We start from the raw sequence: 25,265 nt of genomic DNA, 5'->3' as shown, positions 1-25,265 counted from the left end.
TAGACCTCAGCGTGTTTGTTACCAACTTGTGTTGCCTGCTTATGTATCTTCCTGATGGTTCTGCACAAGAATAAAGAAAGTATCTGAAATATTTGACACTCTTGTTTAAAATTAGTAGGTTCTTTCCGGCCATAAAAATAACAAGATAGCGAATTACGGTCTATCAAAAATGGTTGTTAAGCAATACGTAAAAAATGCGCCACCGACGATAGCTCGGTTCTTCGATTGATTCGATGTTAAGTGAACAACAACTTCCTCATAAAGGATAAAAAAATAATGGTATCTATACAACACTTTCAAGAATGAAACAAATAGGAAGGACCTATAAGAAAAACACAAACTTATCACCTAAGCAGAAAATGTGTTAATTGTTAAATATTTATTAAATCGTATAAATTCATTCTTCTACGTTGTACTAAGTTGTATTTAGTTGAAGAACACCAGAGTCCAAGGACACCAAATTGAAGGTATGTTGGTATGGGCGGGCTCACAAGATCTCAAGGAAGAAAATTATACTAATCAAGCATCCAATCCAAAGAATGCATGTATGCTTTCGTAGGTGCTTCCATGGCTGAATAAAGGCTACTTGGCCAGGGGAAATGATTTTGTACTTACATGGATGTGGATGTTTTCGTCGTTGTGCTTTGAGATTCGATATAAAGAGGAAACAAACGAATTCATCTACCATGGTGAGCACGAATCTTGAGTATTAAATGGACGGTAAGGGAAACACCCACACTCATAGGTGTAAGTACAAAATCCACACCTCTTGTCCAACTACCTCCCTTGTCCCAAACAGCTCTGTACTCCTGCACTTGCAGCCCACAATGGTTCCTAATTTGCGGGGAGGCATCTGACAAAGGCAGACTTTAGCGGGCTCCTCGCATTCAAGAAATTGCGCGAGTTTTTCTGGAACTCTGCTGGGAAAAAAAGTTTAGATTTGTATATATATGTATGGCGTGGGATCAAAATGAAAATGACGATATCATATGCATATATACACGTGCATACGTGAAGATCGGATTGAGATTGGGAACAAATGAACTGTTGAGATAAAGGCGCGCTAACTAGCACCTGGCATGCGTAAAATACTTTGGGACTCAGAGTCAAGAGTGCGCGTCGAGACGGCATGCGTAAAATACTTTGGGACTCCCAGATCAAAAAGATGAGTAATACGCATAACGGTTGGCATGCGTCTAGTCACAGTGCAGATATATTTTTGTCATGTGTTCTTGTGAGCTCCACTTATTAGCCGCATGCCTCCTGCTGTCGCTCGCTGCCAATAGGGACATACTACGTACCCGCTCAAGTCCATCGATAGCTTGCTAAACCCGGAAAGGCGTTTGCCGATGCTCGCCGGATGCACATAATCCCCACTCTTCTCTAGTGCCTTGCACTTTGCTTCTCTCTTCTGGTTGCAGTTATTCCACCAAGGACCAGGGGAAGCCCTACTCCTCTACTTCCCACACGATCGATCATGACCGCGTCACAGCGACTCTCTTGAACACCTGCTGACTCGACCTGTCATCGTTCAATTTGCCGTACCTCATGTTGCCATCCAAGATCTCCTTATTCTTGTCTGCGGCATGACATCCCCAACCCTTGTCCATCACCACCGCCGCGAAGGATCTGAGGAGCTGGCTGGAATCTTCCTCAACACCCTAGCAGAACACCCGCGCTGCCGCACCTTAGACTCCCAATATAGAAACCCAAGCAGTGGAATAGTGACTCCACGCGGTATCTGTCGTGGATATGACCACGGCAGGTGCTACGGGGGGCAGCACTTCGTTGATGTGGGGGCAAGGGAACTCAGCCATCTGCGGAACGAGGTGCACAAGATGCAAGGTTTTACCCAGGTTCAGCCCCTTCGGAGAGTAAAAGGCCTACGTCCTGCTAGATCTATTACTCAGTGGAGAATTACAATGGGGGGCTCAGTCGGCGGCTACGCCAAGAGCTACAAGGGGGAGTTGGATCTCAGATGATGTCTCTTCTACGGTTTAGCTCGGGTGTTTATATAGGCACCCCCGATCTAGGGTTACATGAGGATAACTCCAAATCATATCGGTTGCTACTAATCCGGGATTTGCCAACCCTCTTGCAAGTAATCTCCTTCTCCAGTCGCACAGATCTTCCTCCAGGGATTGCGGCCCAGTCGCTTCAGGGCCCAATCACCCGGTCTCCACAGGGCCCAGTCACCCAGTCGCTTGGGCGACTGGCAGCCTTCTTGGGCCTTCGTCTTTATGGCGAGTGGGACTGGCGACACACCCCCTTAGGGAATATCCCCATCAGTAGTCCCTGAGCGCGGTGGTGATGAAGCGTGGATTCGGGATGAGTCTTGAAGAGGCGCGGAGGTGGATCAACGTGAGTCATCATCGGGCTCCCAGAAACGAAGTCGCAGACTTGATCCCAGTCTCCAGTCGCCACAGGTTATTCGGCCAGTCGGCGTATGACAGTCGGCGTCTGGCCAGTCGCTGTTTGCCAGTCGGCGCACGTCCGCCGCGGAGACACGTGGAGAGCCCAACGGCTAGATTTCACGTTGACTGAGGCGCGAGCCATTGGTATGCAGTTGACCGATGGGCCTGACGTGACCGCAAACGGCTAGTTAACGGCTACTCAACTTAATCCGGCGCTGATCTTGGCCATTGATCACGGGGCGGCGGTTTCGGAACAGATTTGGAGGGCGGATCTCATTCCTTTTCCTGGGCGAGTGCGATGGTATAAAGGACCGCTCCAGGACCTAGGGTTCATCATTCCGTCGCATTTCTCTCCCCGCAATCTACTTCACTCCTACCTACTCTTCTCCGCGCCCGAGCTTGAGCACTTCAATGGCGGCCAAAGGGTGGGGCAAATCCAAGGTCACCAGGGAATCCCTCCACCCGTACATTTCCGCAGGGATCATCCAGGAATTCAGGCATGAGAGATGGAGAGTGCTGACGACGAATGAGGTGGAGCCGTGCCCAAGGACAGGGGAGTTCGTGATCTTCATGAGCTTCCTCGACCGCGGGTTCGCGCTTCCCACCTCCGACTTCCTGCGCCAGCTCCTCGCCTTCTACATCATCAAAATCTCCGACCTCGGCCCGCACAACGTCCAGCAGATTGCGCTGTTCGTGGCGCTGTGCGAATGCTACCTAGGTTGCCCGCCTTATTTCCCCTTGTGGGTATCAATCTTCCATGGGCAGGCGACTCGGGTCAGCAAAAGCGACCCCTCGCTCATCCCGAACGACGGGATCACCTTTCAGGTGAAATCGGGGGAAAGCTTCATCGATATGGCGCTCCCCAAGAAGGCGCAGTCGCAATGGCGCCGCTTCTGGTTTTACGCCTCGGAGCACACGCGGCCGGGGAAGTTCCCATTCCTTAGTATTCGCCCAAGCCGAGCGCGCCTCGGCGCCTCAACGTCCGGTCGCTGCCGCGCGACCAGGAGGAGGTGGTGAAGGAGATGCGCCTGGCGATCCAGGCGCTGAAGAACGACGGGCTGACGGCTGCCGACATGTACAATTGTTGGCTCGCTCGTCGCCTGATCCCTTTGTGCAGCCGCGCTCATTACATGTGGGAGTACTGGGGGCAGAACGACTGCACCCGCTCGACGGTGGTAGATTGGAGTGAGGACGAGTACCGGAAGGTACTCGCCAAGGTCACCACGGCCACATTCACTTCCCTTGATGACGGGCTGCAGCCTTTCTCCGAGGACAGGCCGGTGCCTCAGGTATCAAATCGTCTTTCTCGTAGCTTTTCCGTGGACGGCCCAGGGTGGCAAGATTATCTGACATGCTTTCTTGGTTAGAGAGTAGAGGTGGTGGAAGATCGCCAACCACCTTCCCCCGCTCGCGGGGGAGGAGCCTTCGGAAATGACCGAGGGTGAGGAGGCAAAGGAGGACGACACCGAAGACGATGGGGAGCGCACCGAATCGGACTCCGAGGCAAGGGACTTCGTCCGGATGCCTCGCGGTTCGAAGAGGGGTGCGGCCTCCTCATCGCAATGTCCGCCTGAGGACGGTCCTTCGGAGGATGATGAGGGAGAAGAGGCGACCTCGCCCCTGGAAGGAAAGGGGCCCGCCCGAGAGGCCGAAGTGCCCCGTGCCAAGCGACTGCGCCCAACCGTCTTGGAGGGTGCGACCGAGCTTCGGCGACCTCTTCAGGCCGTGCTTGATGCGGGAGCGCGGGCCGGCACCGGCGTGAAGACGCTCCCGACGGTGAAGTAAGTGTCGCCATTCCACTTTCCTTATCTTCTCGTCGAGTCACCGGAATGCTCATAATGAAACCTGGCAGGGCCAAGACGAAGGTCCTGAGGAAGCCAGCTCCCGCGACTGGAGCGGCAGCTACGAGGGCGGCCGAGGCGAAGAAGGCCACCGAGATGAAGAAGGCGGCGCCTGACCCCATGGTCATGGCGTCGTCTCAGGGGCAGACCGCCACTGCGGGTGAGACCGCGGGGGGGACCGCCAGCTCGAAGGGTCCAGTCGTCGGGGGCGCAGCCTCGGCGAGCGCGAGCTGCGCTGGAGCCACGAAGTCGGACGCCGGGCCGGTGGGTGCAAGCGGCGCCGGAGCCGCGAGGGCGGACGCCGGGTCGGGGAAGGCCCAAGGTGCCGGGGGCGACCATCAGGTCGTGCCTCCTCCACCAGAAGAGGAGCAAGATGCCACCGGAGGAGCGGTCTCTCCGGTGAAGAAGAGGGAGCGGCGCACGAAAGCGGCGCGGGATCCACCTCGACCCACCGAGCGCGACGAGCCGGTGGAGGAAACGCCATCAGCGGCGGCAGTGGTGCGTGGGGATGGCGCGCCTGAGCCTCACCAACTGCCGCTCGCGTCTTTGTCATTCGCCGAGCTGCACGCGGCGCTTGGCGGCGTCCATATGGTGAGCACGGTTCCCCCCAGTTCCCGAGGGTCGACTTGGTTCGGTGGGGGCGAGTCGAGCCTTCTTTTCGTGTGAATTATGCTGAGTCTTGATTATGTGCAGGCGGAGGTGAAGCGACTGACGATGCAGGTGGAAGAGGCCGCAAAGAAGAACCGCCAGCTGATCGCCATCGGCAGTGAGTCTCATCCTCTCAAACTCCTTGATGCATTCCATTTTCGATGCTCATGGTCGTCCTTCTTCTGTAGCAGAGGCGCGTGAGAAGGCGCTTGCCGAGGCGCGTCAGGGGTACGTTAAGGAGTCTCTCTACCGGGAGGCTGACTTCCGGGCGACGGTGTCAACACCCGGATTTTTAAGTCCAGATGCCTATTATGCCATACATCGCAATCCCGGGAAGATTGTTGTTGCGAGACATAACAGTCGATATCATAAGTCATCATACATTACAAACCATAGTCGTCTTACAAATAGAGATCACATGATCCCATATTACACAAATAGTTGATCTAATGATCAACGAACACATTGCATAGCGGAAGCGTAATAGGAGTGGACTATCTAATCCACAGGCCAACGCTTGACGTTATAACAACTCCTAGTTGTTGTAGACATCCTGCTGGCCGTCATCTTCATACTTCTGCTCCTCTTCATAGTCTGGCTATTTGAATAGCCAGGGACACAGCCGTGAGTACTTTTAAGTACGCGAATATCAAGGGTATAAGAACAAATCACACGGCAAAGCAGGGTATATGTGGGGCTGTAGGTGGGCTACCTATTTGCACCAATAACAAGCTCTAGCGCTCACCGTAGACAACCAACGATACTCACACAAGGCGATAAATGTGGCAATGCAACTATATGGAGGAAAGGTTGCAATGCACTCGAGAGACACTAGCAAAGCTCAACGAAACAGGCACAAGATTGCTCAACTACAGGTGCAGAAAAGTAAACTAGGCCTTCACTTAATCTTACTAGCACTTCACACTTCTTCTTTTTGAATTTTTTTGTTGTAACGCAATTATGTAGCTCTTTTTGCTTCTTTTCAATTTTCCGTTTTTATTTTATTTTATGACACATCTCCTTGATAACACGGCCAACAAAATAATGCAAAGAACCAAAACCCTAGTGAGCAGCCAGTAGAGCGGTAAAACTAGTCTCTTCTGGGGAAGTTCCTAGTCACTTATATCGATAGGCTGTGTCTATGGTTGGGAAACAAGCACACTGTACGCTATGTGGACTCGAAGTAACAAAAATTGAAAATAGATGATAATAGAGACTCAAACCCTAAAAATTCTAGATACAAGAAAAAGATACGCAAAAACAACTACGAAAAGCGACTAAAACTTGAAATTAGTGCAATCTAAGGCTATGGTAAACCCTAACCCTATTTTTTGGCTTTTTCTGGATAGGAAACACTCACAACTCAACTATGGGGTGGATTGTGGATGGCTTACCGAGGGAACCCGAGAATCTGATACCAAGATGACAAGGGGTAGCCCGATCTTCTCAGTAAGCAACGGTGGTGATGATGCTCACGGGGTGATTGCAGCGGAGGTAACTTGGATGAAGTGGATGATAACTTGTATGACGCAACGAGATCTCTCGATTGGTCCCTATCGCCAATGCAACAGCTCTCAACCCTGCAAGATATTCGCAACTCCACACACTTGCGCACGTAGCCGCCGACCACGAAGCGGTAAGTTGCAACCGTCTAATTCCCAATGGAACAACAGATCGCACAAGACTTCCAGATCTACACAATATCAAGCAATATGGTGTAGAGAATTCAATAGTTTTGCAGACCAAACAACCAAGAACTAGGGTTTATCTTAAACGTGGTCTAAAGCAGCTAGGGGGCGTCCTGGGCACTTATATAGGCGTCCGGGACGACTTCTGGTCGAAAAGATACAAGAATAACCGACCCAGAATAGATCTGGTCAAGACAGACTCGGACACGGCCGGTCTGGGGGCTGGTCGACCGGGCCTGGGACCGGGTTGGCCGGTTCAAACCGGGCCAGGGACCGGGTTGCAACCGGGCGCGGGAATTGTCGTGCAGTAACGCTCCCGGTTGGCATCATCGTGGCGCCCGGTTGGCGCCGGGGTGGATCCGACCTGCCGCCCGGTTGGACCGGGCCAGGGACCGGGCGCGCCGGCGTGGCGGCCGGTCTGACCGGGTGCTGGGACGTCCTGGACTTCGTCTTCTTCTCTCGCGCATGCCTCCTGCTCCTCCCTCGCGCGTCCATGAGATATCTTCATGTCCAGCTCCACGTCCATCTACACGTCCAGCTGCTCCTCTCCTCCTCGTGCGAGGCTTGTCTCCTCTTCATACCTGATGATACATAAGTAATAGGACTTAGGTAGTATAAAGTTCTGATCAATCAAAGTATCGTTTAGGAACAAGTTCACCTGTTGTTTAAGTAGCTTCGCACGAGCTCTTGTAATAGGTCCAATCCGAACTTCATTGGACTTGAGCTTCACAGCAGGTTCATCTTCAGTTGGTAATGATGGAGGTGGTAGTGTGGTAGGGATGTCCTCATCATTGTTGTTTCTCACCAAGCCAAGCAAGTTTATTATTTTCCCTACCCATGCCAGAAAGCGGAACTCAAGGGTTGGGAAGTCGTCTTCCAGGTATCTCCACATGGTAACCTACCGATTCGCTTTGAGGATGATTACAACAATATTGACCCTGTGAGATACGAGGGTATTTTCTATCAAGAGGAACAAGACTTTGGGGACTTTATGTTAGAACCGTTTGTTGAAGAGGACCTCGGGAACGATGCAGAAACTCGTGGTGAGTCAGTGGTGGATCTAAAGGACATATCTATGCTCGAGAAGTTACTTGAGGCGAATGCCAATTATGATGAGCCTCCACCCATCGACCCTTGAACTTTGTACTCAAAAGATAGTGATAGTGATAGTGAGAAAGAGAAAGGGACAAAGTATGAGAGTGAGAGTGAGAGTGATGATGGCTGGTGAGGGTCTTTTATTCTTAGTATTTATTTGTCAACATGCTTCTTAATTGCATTATGCCTTTTATTATTAGTATCTTCATTTTATTTGTCAACATGCTTCTTAATTGCATTATGCCTTTTATTATTAGTATCTTCATTTTATTTGTCAACATGCTTCTTAATTGCACTATGCCTTTTATTCTAAGCATTTTCATTTTATTATGTCTTTGTTCTTAACTGTTTTCTTTTTCTCAATACAGGTGACTGAATAATATGAGCAGCGGCAAGGCAGACTCGGCGAGCTTGCTTAGGACGATGGCATATGTGAAAAGGAATCTTCCTAGAGTGCCTAGACGGAGTGTGAGACCCACGCAGCCCAATCCGCGTTACGCCGATGGTACCGATGTAGGGCGAGGTGGAGTGTAACATCCCAAAAATTTCAAAATCAATAAAGAGACCATCTCCCTTGTTCAAATTTTGGAGCTAACAAAAACTCTATTTGAATTAGATGTGTTGCATAGTATGAATGCATGTTTGTGTGACTTTTCCATGCTATGTGTTTGAAGTGCTTGACATTATCTCTAAACCCTAAACCTTGATCATTTGGATCAAAGGGAAGCAAAGACAAAGTTTAGAAAATAAAACAACCCCACATATGGGCCTATGGACATTTTTGCAAATCTTTAACCTAGGCATCTTAGCTTGTGCCAATGGTTTGGAAACATATCTAAACTCAAAAGAATACATTTTGAATCAAAGAAACCCAAATCAAATCAAAAGAAAATGCAAAACCATGCAACATGTGATAATGGTCAAATTTGACATTCACATCAGGGTACCCACTTTGAGCCCCTGTATTAAGAGATTCTTAAACCAAACTCTCCCAACTCTTTGCACCTCATCCAAGACCTCATCAAGTTGAACACTTTTGTTGTTGACCACTTTGACTAGTTCTTTTTTCCATTGCTTAATATAAGCAAGCCAAGGTGCAACATCAAATCAGATTCTAGATTAGGTCACTTTTGGATTTTCACAAACCTGCTTCTTTTTGCACACCACCACCACCAACTTGTGCCAAATATTATTTGAATCAACTTCACCAATTTTTTTGGCAAAATTCAAAAGTGAAGCTCTTGCGGCCATTGTGTCAAACACATGGCAGCCACTAATCTGCCAACCCCTACATGCTTATACCCAGCGGGTTTTGACCTAAATCATCAAGCCTATGTCATCAACAACACCCTCTTGCACCCAGCAAACAAAGCCAAGCCTCAGAGACGTTGTTCGTGCACGAATTCTTCAAGGACATGACCATGCTGTGGTGGCCATGTCACTCCCGTGCCAACTCCCCTCTCCTTTCATCTCTTACATGATTACACAAAAATAAATGGGAAATTAATTGCCATGTTGAGATACTCATTTGTGCCATGAACATTCTTTGATTAACTTGATGATGGAGCAACTTCATCATTTAACCTTCTTCGACCGTAACCATGGAGCATCTTCATCATTTAACTTGATGCTTGGATCAATGTTCACTCTGAAGTGTGGAATTTCATCAAACTTATTATAATCTTCTGACATGTCTGTCTTGTCCTCCACTCCCACGATGTTTATTTTTCCAGAAAGAACTATGTGGCACTTTGGCTCATCGTTTGATGTATTCATTTCCTTATGTTTCCTTTTTCTTGGTTTGGTAGACATATCCTTCACATAGAAAACCTGGGTCACATCCTTGGCTAGGCCGAATGGTTCGTCTCTATACACAAGATTGTTGAGATCCACTGTTGTCATTCCATACAACTTGTCTACCTGAACCCCTCCTCCGGTTTTATTGACCCATTTGCACCTAAACAAAGGGACCTTAAAAGAAGGTCCATAGTCAAGTTCCCATATATCCTCTATGTAACCATAATATGTGTCATTTGGGCCTTCATTGTTTATTGCGTCAAATCGGAGACCACTGTTTTGGTTGGTGCTCTTTTTATCTTGGGCGATCGTGTAAAATGTATTCCCACTTATCTCGTACCCTTGGAAAGTCACTACAGTCGAAGATGGTGTCTGGGCCAACAAGTACAGCTGATCTTCAATATCGATGTTATTCAGGAGATGTTTTTGCAACCAACCGCCGAAAGTCGACATGTGTTCACGTCTAATCCAATTGTTCGACTGCCCCGGGTTCTAGGAGCGTACAAAGTTCTTGTGGTCATCGATATACGGAGCCACCAAGGTGGAACTTTGTAGAACTGTGTAGTGTGCTTGAGTCAAAGAAATCCCGTCCCTACATATCATTGATTTCCTTCCTAGCGTGCCTTTTCCACTTAGACTCCCCTCATGCCGCGATTCAGGAACACCAATCGGCTTAAGGTCAGGAATAAATTCAACACAGAACTCAATGACCTCCTCTATTCCATAGCCCTTGGAGATGCTTCCTTCTGGCCTAGCACGGTTATGAACATATTTCTTTAAGAATCCCATGAACCTCTCGAAGGGGAACATATTGTGTAGAAACACATGACCGAGAATGGAAATCTCATCGACCAGGTGAACGAGGAGATGTGTCATAATATTGAAGAAGGATGGTGGGAACACCAGCTCAAAACTAACGAGACATTGGACCACATCATTCCGCAACCTCGGTAGAATTTCTGGATTTATTACCTTCGAGAAATTGCATTGAGGAATGCACATAGCTTCACAATGGGCAGTCGAACATTTTCCGGTAGAAGCCCCCTCAATGCAATCGGAAGCAACTGTGTCATTATCACGTGATAGTCATGAGACTTCAGGTTCTGGAATGTTTTCATCTCCATATTTATAATGCCCTTTATATTGGAGGAGAAGCCAGACGGGACCTTGATACTGGTCAGACATTCAAAAAATATTTCCTTCTCTGCTTTTGTAAGAGCGTAGCTGGAGTAATGATGTCCTTTATCTGTCTCATGCAGTTTTTTGGGGTCTTTCCTACGTTGCTGGTCCTCCCGTGCTTCTGGTGTATCTTTTTTCTTCCCGTACACGCCCAGAAATCCTAGCAGGTTCACGCAAAGATTCTTCGTCACGTGCATCACATCGATTGAAGAGCGGACCTCTAAGACTTCCCAATAGGGTAGATCCCAAATATATAGATTTCTTCTTCCACATGGGCGCGTGTCCGGCAGCGTCATTCGGAACAGACCGTCCGCCAGGACCCTTTCCAAATATTACATCTAGATCCTTGACCATACCAAATATATCAACACCATCACGATGGGGAGGCTTCCTCCGGTGATCAGCCTCACCGTTGTAACGCTTGCCTTTCTTTCTTACGGGATGGGTATGCCTAAGAAATCGACGATGCCCCAGGTACACGAACTTCTTACATTTTTCCAAATAATCACCTTCGAGCTCATGTAAACAGTACGTGCATGCATTGTATCCCTTATTTGACTGTCCTGAAATGTTACCAAAAGCAGGCCAGTCATTGATGGTTACGAAAAGCAGCGCTCGTAGGTCAAATTCCTCCTGCTTGTGCTCGTCCCACACAGGTACACCTGCTATGGACCACAGCTGTAGAAGTTCTTCGACTAATGGCTTCGGTACACATCAATGTCGTTCCCGGGTTGCTTCGGGCCTTGTATGAGCACTGGCATCATAATGAACTTCCGCTTCATGCACAACCAAGGAGGAAGGTTATATATACAAAGAGTCACAGGCCAGGTGCTATGGCTGCAGCTCTGCTCTCCAAAAGGATTCATGCCATTATCTGTACTTAGAGCAAACCTTAAGTTCCTTGCATCCTGTGCAAAGTTTGGGAACTCTCTATCGATTTTTCTCCATTGGGATCCATCAGCAGGGTGCCTCAACATCACGTCTTTCTTACGGTCTTCTTTGTGCCATCGCAACAACCTAGCGTGCTCTTTATTTCTGAACAAGCGTTTCAGCCGTGGTATTATAGGAGCATACCACATAACCTTGGCAGGAACCCTCTTCCTGGGGTGCTCGCCCTCAACATCAACAGGGTCATCTCGTCTGATCTTATACCGCAATGCAGTGCACACCGGACATGCATCCAAAATCTCGTACTCACCACGGTAGAGGATGCAGTCATGAATGCATGCATGTATCTTTTGCACATCTAATCCTAGAGGGCAGACAATCTTCTTCGCTTCGTACGTATCGGCGGGCAATTCGTTACCCATTGGAAGCTTCCTCTTAATTATTGTCAGCAACTTTCCAAATCCTGAGTCAGTGACACCATTTCCATTGCAACAATTCCAGTGTGCTGCCTAGCTTTTTATGGGCATCTTCGCAAGTTGGGTATAACAATTTGTTGTGATCTTATATCATCTTGTCGAAGGCCAACCTTTCCTTTTCAGTTTCAAATTCTCTCCTTGCATCAGCAATGGCCCGACCAAGATCATTATCAGCAGGCTCATCTGGTGCCTCTTGATCTTCTGCTTCATTGTCTTCATTGCCTTCTGCAGTGTCATCGTATTCAGGGAAATTGGGATAACCGTCATCATCCTCTTCCTCTTCTTCATTGTCTTCCATCATAACCCCTCTTTCTCCGTGCTTGGTCCAACAATAGTAACTGGGCATGAAACCGTCCCGCAGAAGGTGGCCGTGAATGGTACTCGAGTAAGCGTAATTTACGATATTCTTACAGTTAACACATGAACAATACATGAAGCCACCATGTTTCTTTGCCTTAACCACGGTCATAAAATTACTCAGTCCCGAAGTGAACTCGTCAAAGTGTCGGTCAATGTACATCCATTGCCGATTCATCTGCATGATATAATTAAGCTTATAAAAAACCATTACAGAACATCACGATGTATACATACACATGCATTTTATCAATTACAGAGGAAAGGATAAAGTTGTTAACCTCGATGGAGAAGAAAAAAGCAAGTTAAGTGTGACTTGATTTGTGTGAACTCAAGTGGCAAAACCCTTAAGCATTTCATCGAACACCTCTTGTGCATGTGAAGAGAGCAAAACAATACACCCCTCTTGTGAGAAGAAAGTGAAAAAATGGCTAAGTGTGGCTCACACTTGGGCAGGGGCAAGGTTATATAGGCAGATTGGGGACTTTGTCCCGGTTTGTAATACAAACCGGGTCCAAAGGGTGGGCCTATGGTCCCGGTTTGTACTACAAACCGGGACTAAAGGGTCCCGAGGCCTGACACGGCCTGCCGCGCCCTTCCACCGCCCCTTTAGTCCCGGTTTGTAGTACAAACCGGGACCATAGGCCGCTAACGGACAGGCACCAGCGAGTGGGGTCGCCCAGCGCGAAACGAACCGGGACCAATGCTCCCCTTTAGTCCCGGTTTGGTTCAGAACGGGGACATTTGCTCCCAGGGGCTTGGGACCTAAGGCCTCTTCTCCACTAGTGAGGGGCACGACGGCAGTGTCCTACGATGGCGGTGCTCGAGGGCGAAACCTTGGGCCGATGAAGCGGTGGAGCCTTGTCAGCTGCGTGCTCGGCATCGTTCCTCTATGACCACGGGCGACACGGGTAGCCGGTTCCTCGGCCGGTCTAAGCCTCGCCAATGCCCGGTGGGGGATTTGGGTGGCTGGCCTCCTCTGGCGGAGTGGCATCGTAGTGGTGTTGGTGAGCCGCTAGCGGTCGAGGTCTCCGATCCGATCAGCTGTCACACTGGACCAAATCAGGTTAGGACAACTCCAAGAAAGCCATGAGGTGCCCGTTGATCCTGAGGAGTTTTCACGTGATAATTTGAGATCCATCTTGTTCTGGCTGTCAAAGAACGGGCAACGTATACACACATCTTGGTACGAACTCCTTCTCCGAGACGAGTGTAAAATTAGAGCTCAGTTTTCGTTGCATTTGATTGATGCGCATGGAATGCTAGCCTTGCGCAGACATTTTGTGAACTGACAGATGTGTCTAAAGGGCTGATTGTAAGGACACTTGTGCGTCTGGACCAAACATGCAGTACCCACATACGGATCAATTTATGGACGTTAAGCTATGGGTGGCTATTCAGCCTACTACTCATCACTGAACATCGACATGTATGGACTATCACGAGACTCGAAGCAAGAGAATTAAGAACCGTATGCTTTCGGCGCTATGGCACGTGGCATGTGGCCATCATGCGCTTGCAAGTTGCAAGATCTTCTCATGGTCGCAGAACGGCTACTCAGCTAGATATGCGCAACACGAAGCAACATCATGGCGAGCATTTGCAGCCACCATGCACCCAACGGTTACTTGGCTAGATATAGGGCTTATCTTGCTTCTTGGAAGAGGAAAAATGATCCGTATTTGACAACATCTCTAACCAGTTCACATTGGATGCATCCTTACGAATCTTTTGCTTTTTATCTAGATGTGTATTCTTCTCTTTCAATTATCTAGCTGGCTGCACAATTTGCCTGGCTAGAGCTAATATTCCTATGTATTGTCATATTTCATGGGTTTCTCTTGTACTGTAAATTTGCCATGTGGCTAACTTTTACTCAATTTAGTTCTCTCTGCACATTAGATGTTAGCAAAGATAATTTGAAGTATATAGAAAACTGATTGTATCAAACATGTACTGGGCGAGAAAGTGTACATTATTTTCCGTTAGAAAATACTCCAGGTAGAAATGTTGTTAGAATCGTGATTTTGAATCAGATTGAAACCTCCGTGGTAGGATCGCAAAACGTACGATCTTAACTTTTAGAATCGTTAGATTCTACTTAGCAAAATCGTTGAATCGCTCTAGTCAATTTGAGTCGTAAAGTCGTAGAATCACATAGTGGAATCATGATTCTGACAACTATACCAGTTAGTGTATTTTGTTGGTGCAGAGAAGCTTGGTACGGCAATAGAGGAGTGTGGCATATCCATGTAAATGGACTCGTGTAAGATCATAGGCTTTCATATTATTCTTTAGCTTTTATCTTTTTCATGCTTGCTCAACCCATGTTTATTTTTATGCAGAATGTAAATGCTGATGGCTTGTATGTACTCTAATGCTCTTCTCTTTTTCTCTTTTCATTTGGGTCAAGTCTGACTAGAATATTATTCTAGGACTAAGAATTAATTTATTTTCAAACTGATCCATTTACGAAATATTATTTACTAGTCCTTTATATTGGAATTAGTCACTAGTCAAATGTTTTGATCTTGGGTTATCCTTAGTAATATTATCTGGGAGATTGCAACCAAAATATTCACTAGACTACTATTTATGAATTTTCTACCAAGAGTTACAATACTTATTTTAGTCCTGCTTAATTAAACATTTCGTTTTATTCTGCCCTGCCTCATCATTGCCTTATTATGGTTCATAAAGATACCGTTGATTTTGTTTCTTAAGCCAGAAAAATGGACATGCTTGGTGCACAGGGCAAACAAGATTTTGGCATCTCCCATGTGTGACATGTGAATCTATTTCCTACCCATGATGAATAGCTCTACAACTCTTAGTTAGGCATCACTACCGAGTGTGCCATGATGAATACGCATTGGACGCTTCCTTATACATAACATGTGCCCGTACTCGTATTTTGCTTTAAAAAAATCTTGAAAACTCATTGTTCTTTTTTACTTAATTTCTTCATCAATATGGCCATGCATTTTTCCTGCACGCGCAAAGCTTTCTAGAGTGTGCTTTTAGGCCAATCGAGTGGCACCACCAATCTGAAGAAAAAGATCGATGGGCCTAGCTTCATGAGCATATACTTCATCTATTTAAGGGGGTTCGTTTCCTCTCTCCAGGCAAACTTCACACATCACATCTCCTCTAAGCAATAGTGTCATATCACACCATCCGCACACAGTTGTAGTTGATAATCATATCAATGGCCTCCACCAACAGCTGGACCCTTGAGCTCGAGTCAAAGGTGTCTGCGCCGCGCAAGTTCCGCGCATGTGTCATGGATTGGCATACTCTTGCACCCAAGCTCGCCCCCCACGTCATCGACAACGCCCACCATGTTGAGGGAGATGGTGGCATCGGCACCGTCAGACACTACAATTGTGGCTCGGGTACGCATACCACACATATGATATAAATTCATGTCACCTGCTGTCTAGCAGAATGTTCGAATCATAACAAGAAGTTGGTCGTGCAGCTGTGCCCTTCAACGCCATGAAGAAGAAGGTTGAGTTCCTCGACGTGGACAAGTGTGAGTGTAAATACACCATCGAGTGTGACGGTGTTGAGACATCCACGTGGAACATCAAGATGAAACCAACAGCCAACGGTGGAAGTGTTGCAATGGTGGAATGCACGTCCAAGGGCGCACACGCTAATGACATGATGCTCAAGGCCAAGGAATCTGCGGCTGAAATGTTCAAGAGCGTTGAGGCCTATCTCATTGCCAACCCGAACGCCTACAACTAAGTCAGGAAAGCGGGATCATACATAATAATGTTGCTTTCTCCCCGATCGAATAAAACTGCTCCAACCACAGTGATATGCTAGAGCAAGCTGGGTGTGAACTTATGAAGTTAAATAAAAAGAAGTCGGGTCTAGATCTCGGTGTGTTTGTTTGTAACTTGTGTTGCCTGCTTATGTATCTTTCTCATGGATATGCACAAGAATAAAAGAAAGTCTGTGAAATACATGCCACTCTTATTTAAAATTAGTAGGTTCTTTCCAGCCATGAAAATATCAAGATTGAGAATTACGGTCTATCAGAAATGCACGTTAAGCAATAGGTAGAAAATGCACCACCGATGGCATGGATCCTTAACTTTTCGATAGCCCGGTTCTTGAGTTGATTCTGATGTTCACTGAACAACAATTTCATCAAAAAGGATAAAAAATAATGGTATCCATACAAGACTTTCAAGAATGAAATAAAAGGAAAGACCTATAAAAAATCAGAAAATCATCACCTATGCATAAAAGGTGTTAATTGTTAAATATAGATTAAACCGTATAAACTCATTCTTCTAGCTTGTACTAAGTTGTATTTTGTCGAAGCGCATCAAATTTCAAGAATATGAAATTGGAGGTATGAATAGTATGGACAGGCTCACGAGATTTCAAGGAAAGAATTTATACTAATCAAGCATGCAACACAAATAATGTATGCTTTGGTAATTGCTCCCATGGCTGAATAAAGGCTACTTGTCCAGCTACATCCCTCGTCCCAAATAGTTCTCTAATCCTGCACTTGTAGGCCACAGAGTGGTTTCTAAATTGCTGGGATGCATCTCACAAAGGGAGAGCACTGCGTCACCGGGATGGAGGCTACGCATAGCGTACAATATGTTATGTTTATCAAGGTCTCTCTCATCCTCTTCCTGTCACTTCACTCTTATCCATGCATGACTACGACTAGATAGATTTCATGAAACACATCTACCGGGTGGAGTTTCCGCGTTGCTCTCACCAGCGACGGGGGACTCCTCTCCGCCGCCAGCGCCCAGGCTGCCTCCCGTGCTTCCCCTCCCTCGCTGCCACCGATTGGAAACCACAGGAAATGTCTGGGCGATGTTGGTGGTGGCGAGGCCCACTTCTCCCTTCGCTCGGTGCAGGCGGTGCGAGACGGCAGGGCCCTGGTGCTTGGCAAGGGGCATAGCGGAAGTGTCCTACGATGGCGGTCCTCGAGGGAGAAGCCTTGTAGCGATGAAGCGGAGGAGCCTTGTCGGCTGCGTGCTCGGCATCATCCGACTATTACTACGGGCGGTGCGGGTGGCCGGTTCCTCGGTCGGTCTGAGCCTCGCCAATACCTGGTGGGGGATTGGGGTGGCTGGCCTCCTCTGGCGGAGTGGCATCATGGTGGTACTGGTGAGCCGCTAGCGGTCGAGGTCTCCGATCCGATCACTGGACTTTCATGCCGGACAAAATCTAGCCGAGCATCCTGTGAGGTGGAGGCTACATCCGGAAGTTTGAATAAGACGTTTCCTGCCCTATCCTCGCTCCAGTAGTGCGTCTACCGATGGCGGAGTGCGCGTGGATTCGTGTCACCGACATATCTTTTGCGACCTAGTCAGTTTTTCTTTTTGTTCGCATGGTTTCATGTTAGTCGCTTATGATCTATGACTATTATCATTGGCGATGGTTGTTGCTCTGGTGCACTGGTCCTTTGGGACCTTAGCACGACGACTTCCCTTTAGTCTTTCACAACAAGTTCTACTACGACAAGTTTTGCCCGACTCTGATGATGGAGGGGCGAGCATGGCGGCACGCCTTCGGCTGTTTCTAGTGTTTGTAATCATCATGGTCTGAGTACCTATTTCTAATTTTTTTGGGCTTTTTGTACTAGTATTGATTGATGATTATTAATAGCTCCGTGAAATTTATTTTACACGGTGACACTACAAAACTCTGAACTTCAGTTAGCCAGCAGCTACACAAGTGTTATATCTGTGTTATATATCTTTGCAGCGTACGCAAAATGTAGCAGCAGTACTACGTCTATGATTGATATTCCAACTTCAAAAACACAGATTAACATCAATCTCGCTGCATCCATCACTTAAGCATGTACTTGTCTTCAGCAATATGTTTGATGTCCCGGCCGGTGGTAGATCCCCGGCTAGACGTTGTACGTAGTGCAGGTGCTCCAGCCCCGGCCCCTCGTCCATGACGTTGTCGTCGAGCGAGTCGGCATGAGAGGATCAGAGGAGCATCTGATGTAGGCTCTACCTGCTGGCAAACTCTTCTCCCCTGCAGTCAGTTGTTAGGAGGTGTCGACATAATGGACTGATGTATCGGTCGATGGAGGTCACTCCAAAACAGTAGCTCAGATAAAACGTTTTTCTCAAATCGAAGTTAAGCTACGGGTGTCTACTCAGCCTACTCCTCATCACTGAACAGTGGCATGCATAGCCTCGTCACAAGACTCGAACAAGAAAACTCAAGATTGTGTGCTTTCGGCGCTATGCCATGTAGTATGTGGCCAGCATGCGCTTGCAAGTTGCAAGCTCTTATCAGGGCCGTACAATGAATACATCTTGATATGCACACAACGGCTATTTGGCTGGATATGAATCAATCATCGCAGAGGATAGGGCTTATCTTATTTTTTGAAAGATGAAAAAGATCCATATTTAAAAACGTCTCTATCGTCAGTTCGCATTGGCTGCAATCTAGCTTACACATCACACCACTACAAAAGATGTGATACATATATTAACATTTGATGCATCCTTATGAATCTTTTCCTTTAAAAAAATCCAGATGTGAACTCTTCTCTATTCATTATCTACCTTGATGGCCCGCGTAATTTGGGCGAACTAAAGCTAATATATTTCGATGTAAATTATAACTTTTCCCTGTGGCTAGCGGAAATGCACATTTGATCTCGGTGCATATGCCCCCTTTACCTAGAAAATGTATTTTGAAATGCTAAAAAAATTAGGACGAAAATTTGGCATGTATATTTCGACATTCTATGTGCTTGCTAAAAGTTTCGTAAAAAACTGAACTTCTTCGTAGCCTGTGAAAAAAAGACAAAAAATGCTTCTTAAAAGCTATATTTTAGCACCAATTTTTTTCTTTTTTGCAGGGGTAACACAATAATTCATTGTTTCTTCAAACAACTTCGTGAGAAAGTAGGGTATGAATATATATATACGCGCATCATTTTTGTTTTAAATTTTTAACACATTTTAATAATTTTAAAGTGCATTTCAAATAAAAGAAGCATATGCACCCAGGAGAAAAAACACCATGCCCCCTGTGGCTAGCTCTTACTTAGCTTAGTTCTCGCTACACATTAGATGTTAGGAAAGATAAGTAAAAGTGTATAGAAAATTATTTGTATCAAACATGTACTTGTCGAGGAAGCGTACCGTATTTTGGTTTTAATCAAGATCGCCCTTCTTCTCTTTTTCTTATTTTTTGATTAATCTGGCATGCATTTGTCTATGTAACTAATTAAACATTAACAAGGCACAAAGCTTTCTAGAGTGTGCATTCAGGTCAATCGATTGGCCGACAGTGCCTTGGAAATTACTAGATGGGCCTAGCTTCACCAATAGATTCTTCATCTATTTAAAGCGTTCATTTCCTCTCTGTAGGCAGTCTTCACACACCACATCTTCTATTGGTACAACAATAGTCTCATCTTACACCATCTGCACTCCGTTGTAGTTGATAATCACATCAATGGCCTCCACTAACAGCTGGACCCTCGAGCTCGAGTCAAAGGTGTCTGCGCCGCGCAAGTTCCGCGCATGTGTCATGGATTGGCATACTCTAGCACCCAAGCTCGCTCCACACGTCATCGACAACGCCCACCATGTTGAGGGAGATGGTGGCACCGGCACCGTCAGACACTACAATTGTGGCTCAGGTACGCATTCCATATATATGATATACATTCATGTCACCTGCTGTCTAGCACACATGTTCGAAAGATAACAAGAAGTTGGCCGTGCAGCCGTGCCCTTCAACGCCATGAAGAAGAAGGTCGAGTTCCTCGACGTGGACAAGTGCGAGTGCAAATACACCATCGAGTGTGACGGTGTTGAGACATCCACGTGGAACATCAAGATGAAGCCAACAACCAACGGTGGGAGTGTGGCAATTGTGGAATGCACATCCAAGGGCGTGCATGCTAACGACATGATGCTCAAGGCCAAGGAGTCTGCTGCCGAAATGTTCAAGACCGTTGAGGCCTATCTCATCGCCAACCCGAACGCTTACAACTAAGTCAGGAATGAGGGATCATACATAATAATGCTGCTTTCTCCCCGATCGAATAAAACTGCTCCAACCTCAGTGGTATGCTAGAGCAAGCTGGGTGTGGACTTATGAAGTTAAATATAAACCTCGGCGTGTTTGTTACCAACTTGTGTTGCCTGCTTATGTATCTTCGTGATGGTTCTGCACAAGAATAAAATAAAATATCTGAAATATATGACACTCTTGTTTAAAATTAGTAGGTTCTTTCCGGCCATAGAAATAACAAGATAGCGAATTACGGTCTATCAAAAATGGATGTTAAGCAATATGTAGAAAATGCGCCACCTATGGGATGGAGCCCTACCTTTTCGATAGCTCGGCTCTTCAATTGATTCTGATGTTAAGTGAACAACAACTTCCTCATAAAGGATAAAAAATAATGGTATCTATACAACACTTTCAAGAATGAAACAAATAGGAAGGACCTATAAGAAAAACACAAACTTATCACCTAAGCAGAAAATGTGTTAATTGTTAACTATTTATTAAATCGTATAAATTCATTCTTCTACGTTGTACTAAGTTGTATTTAGTTGAAGAGCACCAGAGTCCAATGTAACACCCTAAAATTTTGAAACAATTAAGAACCATAATTCCAATTATCCAATTTTTAGGGTTAACAAAAACTTGCCTATTTCCAAAATCTTTTCTATTATGTGAATGAATGGAATGTTTGCTAATACCATGAATGTGTGTTTGAATAATTTGAAATAGATCCTAGGCCACAACCATGCATTTAGGATCAAATGGAAACAAATTAAAAAGAAAATAAAATATAGAAGTAGAGGCACATATGAGCCTATGGCCCTATTTGTGAATATAGGCCTATGTCATGATCTACCTTCTGTAGATGGTTTGAAAATCTTAACAAACCCAACCTAGTACTCACCAAGCCAAATCCAAAGTGAAACAAAATAGAAAGAAAATAAATATATACAAAAGGCATATGTGTGGCACATAGCCATAATGACAAATCTTGACCTATGCCCTCCTACCTTACCCAAATGGTTTGAAACCTTTAACAAACTCAATCTAACACTAAACCATGCATAAGTGAAACAAAGAAAAAGAAAAGAAGAAAATAAGAAAAAAAATGCAATTTATCACATACATGTACTTATGGCCATTTTGCAAATCTTAACCTAGGCCCATTTGGCTTGTGCCATTGCTTGTAGAATGTTACTAAACACTTAATAACACTTTTTGAATCAAAGAAACTCAAATCAAATCAAATTTGAAATCAAATTGAGCTCACATCAGATAATGGTCAAATCTGCCCTTTTTAACATAACACCTACTTTGAGCCTCTGTATTAAGAGATTGTTAAACTAAACACTTCCAACTCTTTGCACCTCATCCAAGACCACATCAAAGTGAACAACTTTGCTCAAAACCACCCCTGCGAATTCTTTCCCAATTCCAAATTATGATTAAGAAAAGTGGCAACATTGAAACAAATTCTAGATTGTGCACTTTTTGAAATCTTGCAAGCCAACTCAAGTTTGCACCCCACCACCACCATTGTGTGCCAAGTATTACAAGAATCAACTCCACCAAAATTCATCTCAAAATTCCAAATTTTCTCTCTTGCGGCCATTTGACCGAGCACCTTGTGTGCACCATATCTACCAACTACATACATGCTAAAATCCAGTGTGTTCTTGCCCTAACCATCAAGCTTTGCTCAGCATTGGTACCCTCTCTCACTCATTGCATCATGTCAGGACCAGAGAAGCTTTAATTTGCACAAAATATTGGAGAACAATGCCATGCCGTCCATCCATGACACACACACATGCCCTCTCTATCTCTGGTCGATTCCAACGCGCACCACCTTGCCAAACAACTCCCCCACACTCTCCTGGACATGACAGTGCATGCCATCGACGAAAACGAGCACCGCACAGGCCGCACCGTACGCGCCCAGTGACGCACGCGCACGCCAGAGCGCGCACGGTGATGTCCCAGAGCGCGCCAGTTCATCGCCTGCTCCCGTTGACTCCACGCTCGCCTCGCCCTCTCCCCTCTCCTAGGCACTCACCAAGTCACCACCTACCTCCCAGACACTGCCATTGGACCGTGGGAGCCCTGTAGACGACGCCATCGTCGCCGACAATCCGCCACCGTACCGCCAGTACATGACGTTGCCCCACCGCCTCAGTCCATCCCTGTCCTCGCCGTGACGCGCGCTAGCACCGCCTCGACGCCGCCTACACGACGCGCCCACTCCCCTGGCCCCGCGTGACCTCCATTGCCGTCGTCACCACCGACCTCACCCGCACCCCTCGGCACCTCTCGCCAGCTATAAAATGAGCACACCCCGGGACGATTTCTTCACACCGCAAGCTTCCCCTCCTCTCACAACCTCCTCGTCCACTCACCGCTCCACATTAGCCACAAGAGCCGCTCAATTGCACGCCGGAGTCCGCGGAACCGCCGCAGATCAAGCCGACGAATTCGTCCACCCCAGCCGCTCCCACGACCACCATTCGCCTCGTCGTCGTCCGCAACATCGCCTCGCGTCAACACCGACGATCGCCGCGCCGCTGGTGAGCCGCCGACCCCCTGCCTGCGCCGCCAGTACACGCGCCTCTCGCCGTCGATGACGATGAACTTGATCTGTTGGATAATGTTCTAATCGTGCGGCTCAGATTAGAACATACCGCTTTGCGGTTTAATAGACGCTAACGGGTGGAGCCCACCTCGTCAGGCAGCCCACACGTGCGAGACGCGTGGTGGGCTGGCTTTCGCATTTTCAAACCGTTTCGGCCCGTTAAGCTTTCCCGCCAGGCCCAATCAGTTCAATTTTGATTTTCAGTTGAATTCAAATTGCTTGCTGATGCTGTATTCAAAATTGAATAGAATCAAATCTACTAAGCCAAATTTAATGAATTTTATATATTTGGAAAGCTTAGAAAATTATTTAAACAACTACACTGGTCTCAACCCTAGATTCATTGTAGAATTAATGTGATAGAAATAACAAGTCAGGGACTTTTCAAATTTCAAACATTTATTAAAAATCAACCAGAAATGCTTTTGAGTTGATTCCAACTCTCAAAAATCACATTTCATATTGTCTATCTGAATATGTAAAAATATGACATAATTGTTTGTATGATCATGGTCTAGACTAAATAATGGCTCTATGGCTATTTCTAGTCCATTTAAACTGTTCAAAACTATTTATTAAAACATATGAGAGGTGTTTCTCTCATTTAAATCTTGTCTCAAGTAACTCAACATGAAGTAGTGACCATGGTCTATACAATCTCATATTGAATTATTTGGTGATATTAAAATTATGTTAGTATTAAATTGTATGAGGCATAACACCTCATTTAAATCATTTTCCCCAAATGATAATTATGAAGTGTTGACCTTGGTCAACATGTGTTCATACATTATGAATGGAGGAAATCAAATCTTAACAAGATTCAATGAGAGGAAATTATTTCTCCAAGAACTAAATAGAAGCCCTAATCACTATTTGTAATGAGAGGAAATTATTTTAAAAAGAAAACAAAGTCAACCAACATGTTAATATTATTGTGATGCTAGAATAGCTTGTGTGAACCATTTGTGTGCTTAGTCTAGCTCTTAAGTTTTGATTGGTGATTGTTACCTCATATCCGTTTTTAGACGCTAATACGGAGGAGTACCAGGAGGAGGAGGTCTACTTCTAGGAAGAAGAAGACCACTTTGATCAATACACCACTGAAGGCAAGCTAATATTCTTGCAAGATTTCCCTAGTGCAAAGCTCTACCAGAGCAAGGCACCATTACATGTTACTTTATGCTTAATGATCCTATCCCAAGTTTTTTCCTTACAAGTTTTTGACTTTGGTTTATCAAAGTTTATTTTTGATTCATGATTAACTTGGTCTAGCTATGGAGTAGTACAAGAGCATCACACTTAGCCTAGAAAGCTATAAGCTAGTTAGCACCCCTCATGCCTAGTTGCTAGTGCTAAAACTAAAAGTGACTACTCTAGCTGGGAACATGAGAAAACCAATGACTTTGAAAACCTTGGAATCATGAGTCATTCTATTGAAAGATTTTGAAGGTGAATGTGACTTATGAATGACATGGTGAACTTTACAACAACTGATGGTCGGGTTCAGATGCGATACCATTCCAATTTTTGAGTACCCCCACAATACCTGATTATGGGTAGGGCTTAACTGGAAGTTTATGTGTCTTAGTATGGGTTCCCTCTAAACAAGCGTCATAGGGGTTATGCTGAGGCTGCCTCCGTTGAAAGGTGAAATGATGTTAAATGACGTGAAATGAGGTGAATGTCCGGCCCAAGCCCTGTGCAGTTCCCGAGCCGACGGTTTGTCTTCACTGGGAGGCCAAGCTCATGGGGAGAGGTGCCTATACTAGGATATGTAAGTGAAAGGTTATGGTTGATGATCCGCATATCGAGTATGATTATTCAGGACTATCCCTGACGGATGAAATCAAATGTTGTGGCACAAGTGTACAACCTCTGCAGAGTGTAAAACTATTCGAATAGCCGTGTCCACGATTATGGACGGTTGGAAAGGCCATACTATTCCGTCATCAGACAATTTAAAAAATGTGACATGTGAAGGGTGACTTGTGACTTGAACTTGAAAGGTGAATTTGAATTGATCACAACAGAGTTGTGGGAATGACACTAATGTTCCCACTTGAGTAAGTTAGGCAAATGAAGAGTCTTTTATTACTAAAGTGCTTATGAAATAAAACTGGCTTTATGCAAATGAACCTAGAGCTTAGCACCCCTTATTATAGTTGATAGTGCTTACATTAGTATTAGTTTGCGAGTACTTTAAAGTACTCATG

The 25,265-nt window shown here is 45.9% G+C and overlaps 2 protein-coding genes across 2 annotated transcripts; both read left to right on the top strand.

Moving 5' to 3' along the window:
- The first annotated feature begins 15,552 nt into the window (after positions 1-15,552).
- Positions 15,553-16,267, top strand: LOC124688885 (pathogenesis-related protein 1-like). The gene is made up of 2 exons (XM_047222501.1): positions 15,553-15,778; positions 15,865-16,267. The coding sequence occupies exons 1-2, from the start codon at positions 15,592-15,594 to the stop codon at positions 16,134-16,136; spliced, it is 459 nt and encodes a 152-aa protein (XP_047078457.1). The 5' UTR covers positions 15,553-15,591; the 3' UTR covers positions 16,137-16,267.
- A 3,553-nt stretch (positions 16,268-19,820) lies between these two features.
- On the top strand, positions 19,821-20,516 carry LOC124688884 (pathogenesis-related protein 1-like). The gene is made up of 2 exons (XM_047222500.1): positions 19,821-20,043; positions 20,131-20,516. The coding sequence occupies exons 1-2, from the start codon at positions 19,857-19,859 to the stop codon at positions 20,400-20,402; spliced, it is 459 nt and encodes a 152-aa protein (XP_047078456.1). The 5' UTR covers positions 19,821-19,856; the 3' UTR covers positions 20,403-20,516.
- Positions 20,517-25,265: the final 4,749 nt, after the last annotated feature.

Source organism: Lolium rigidum, chromosome 2 (assembly GCF_022539505.1).
Source record: "Lolium rigidum isolate FL_2022 chromosome 2, APGP_CSIRO_Lrig_0.1, whole genome shotgun sequence".
Classification (NCBI taxonomy): domain Eukaryota; kingdom Viridiplantae; phylum Streptophyta; class Magnoliopsida; order Poales; family Poaceae; genus Lolium; species Lolium rigidum.
This window is presented reverse-complemented; position numbering and strand designations above follow the sequence as displayed.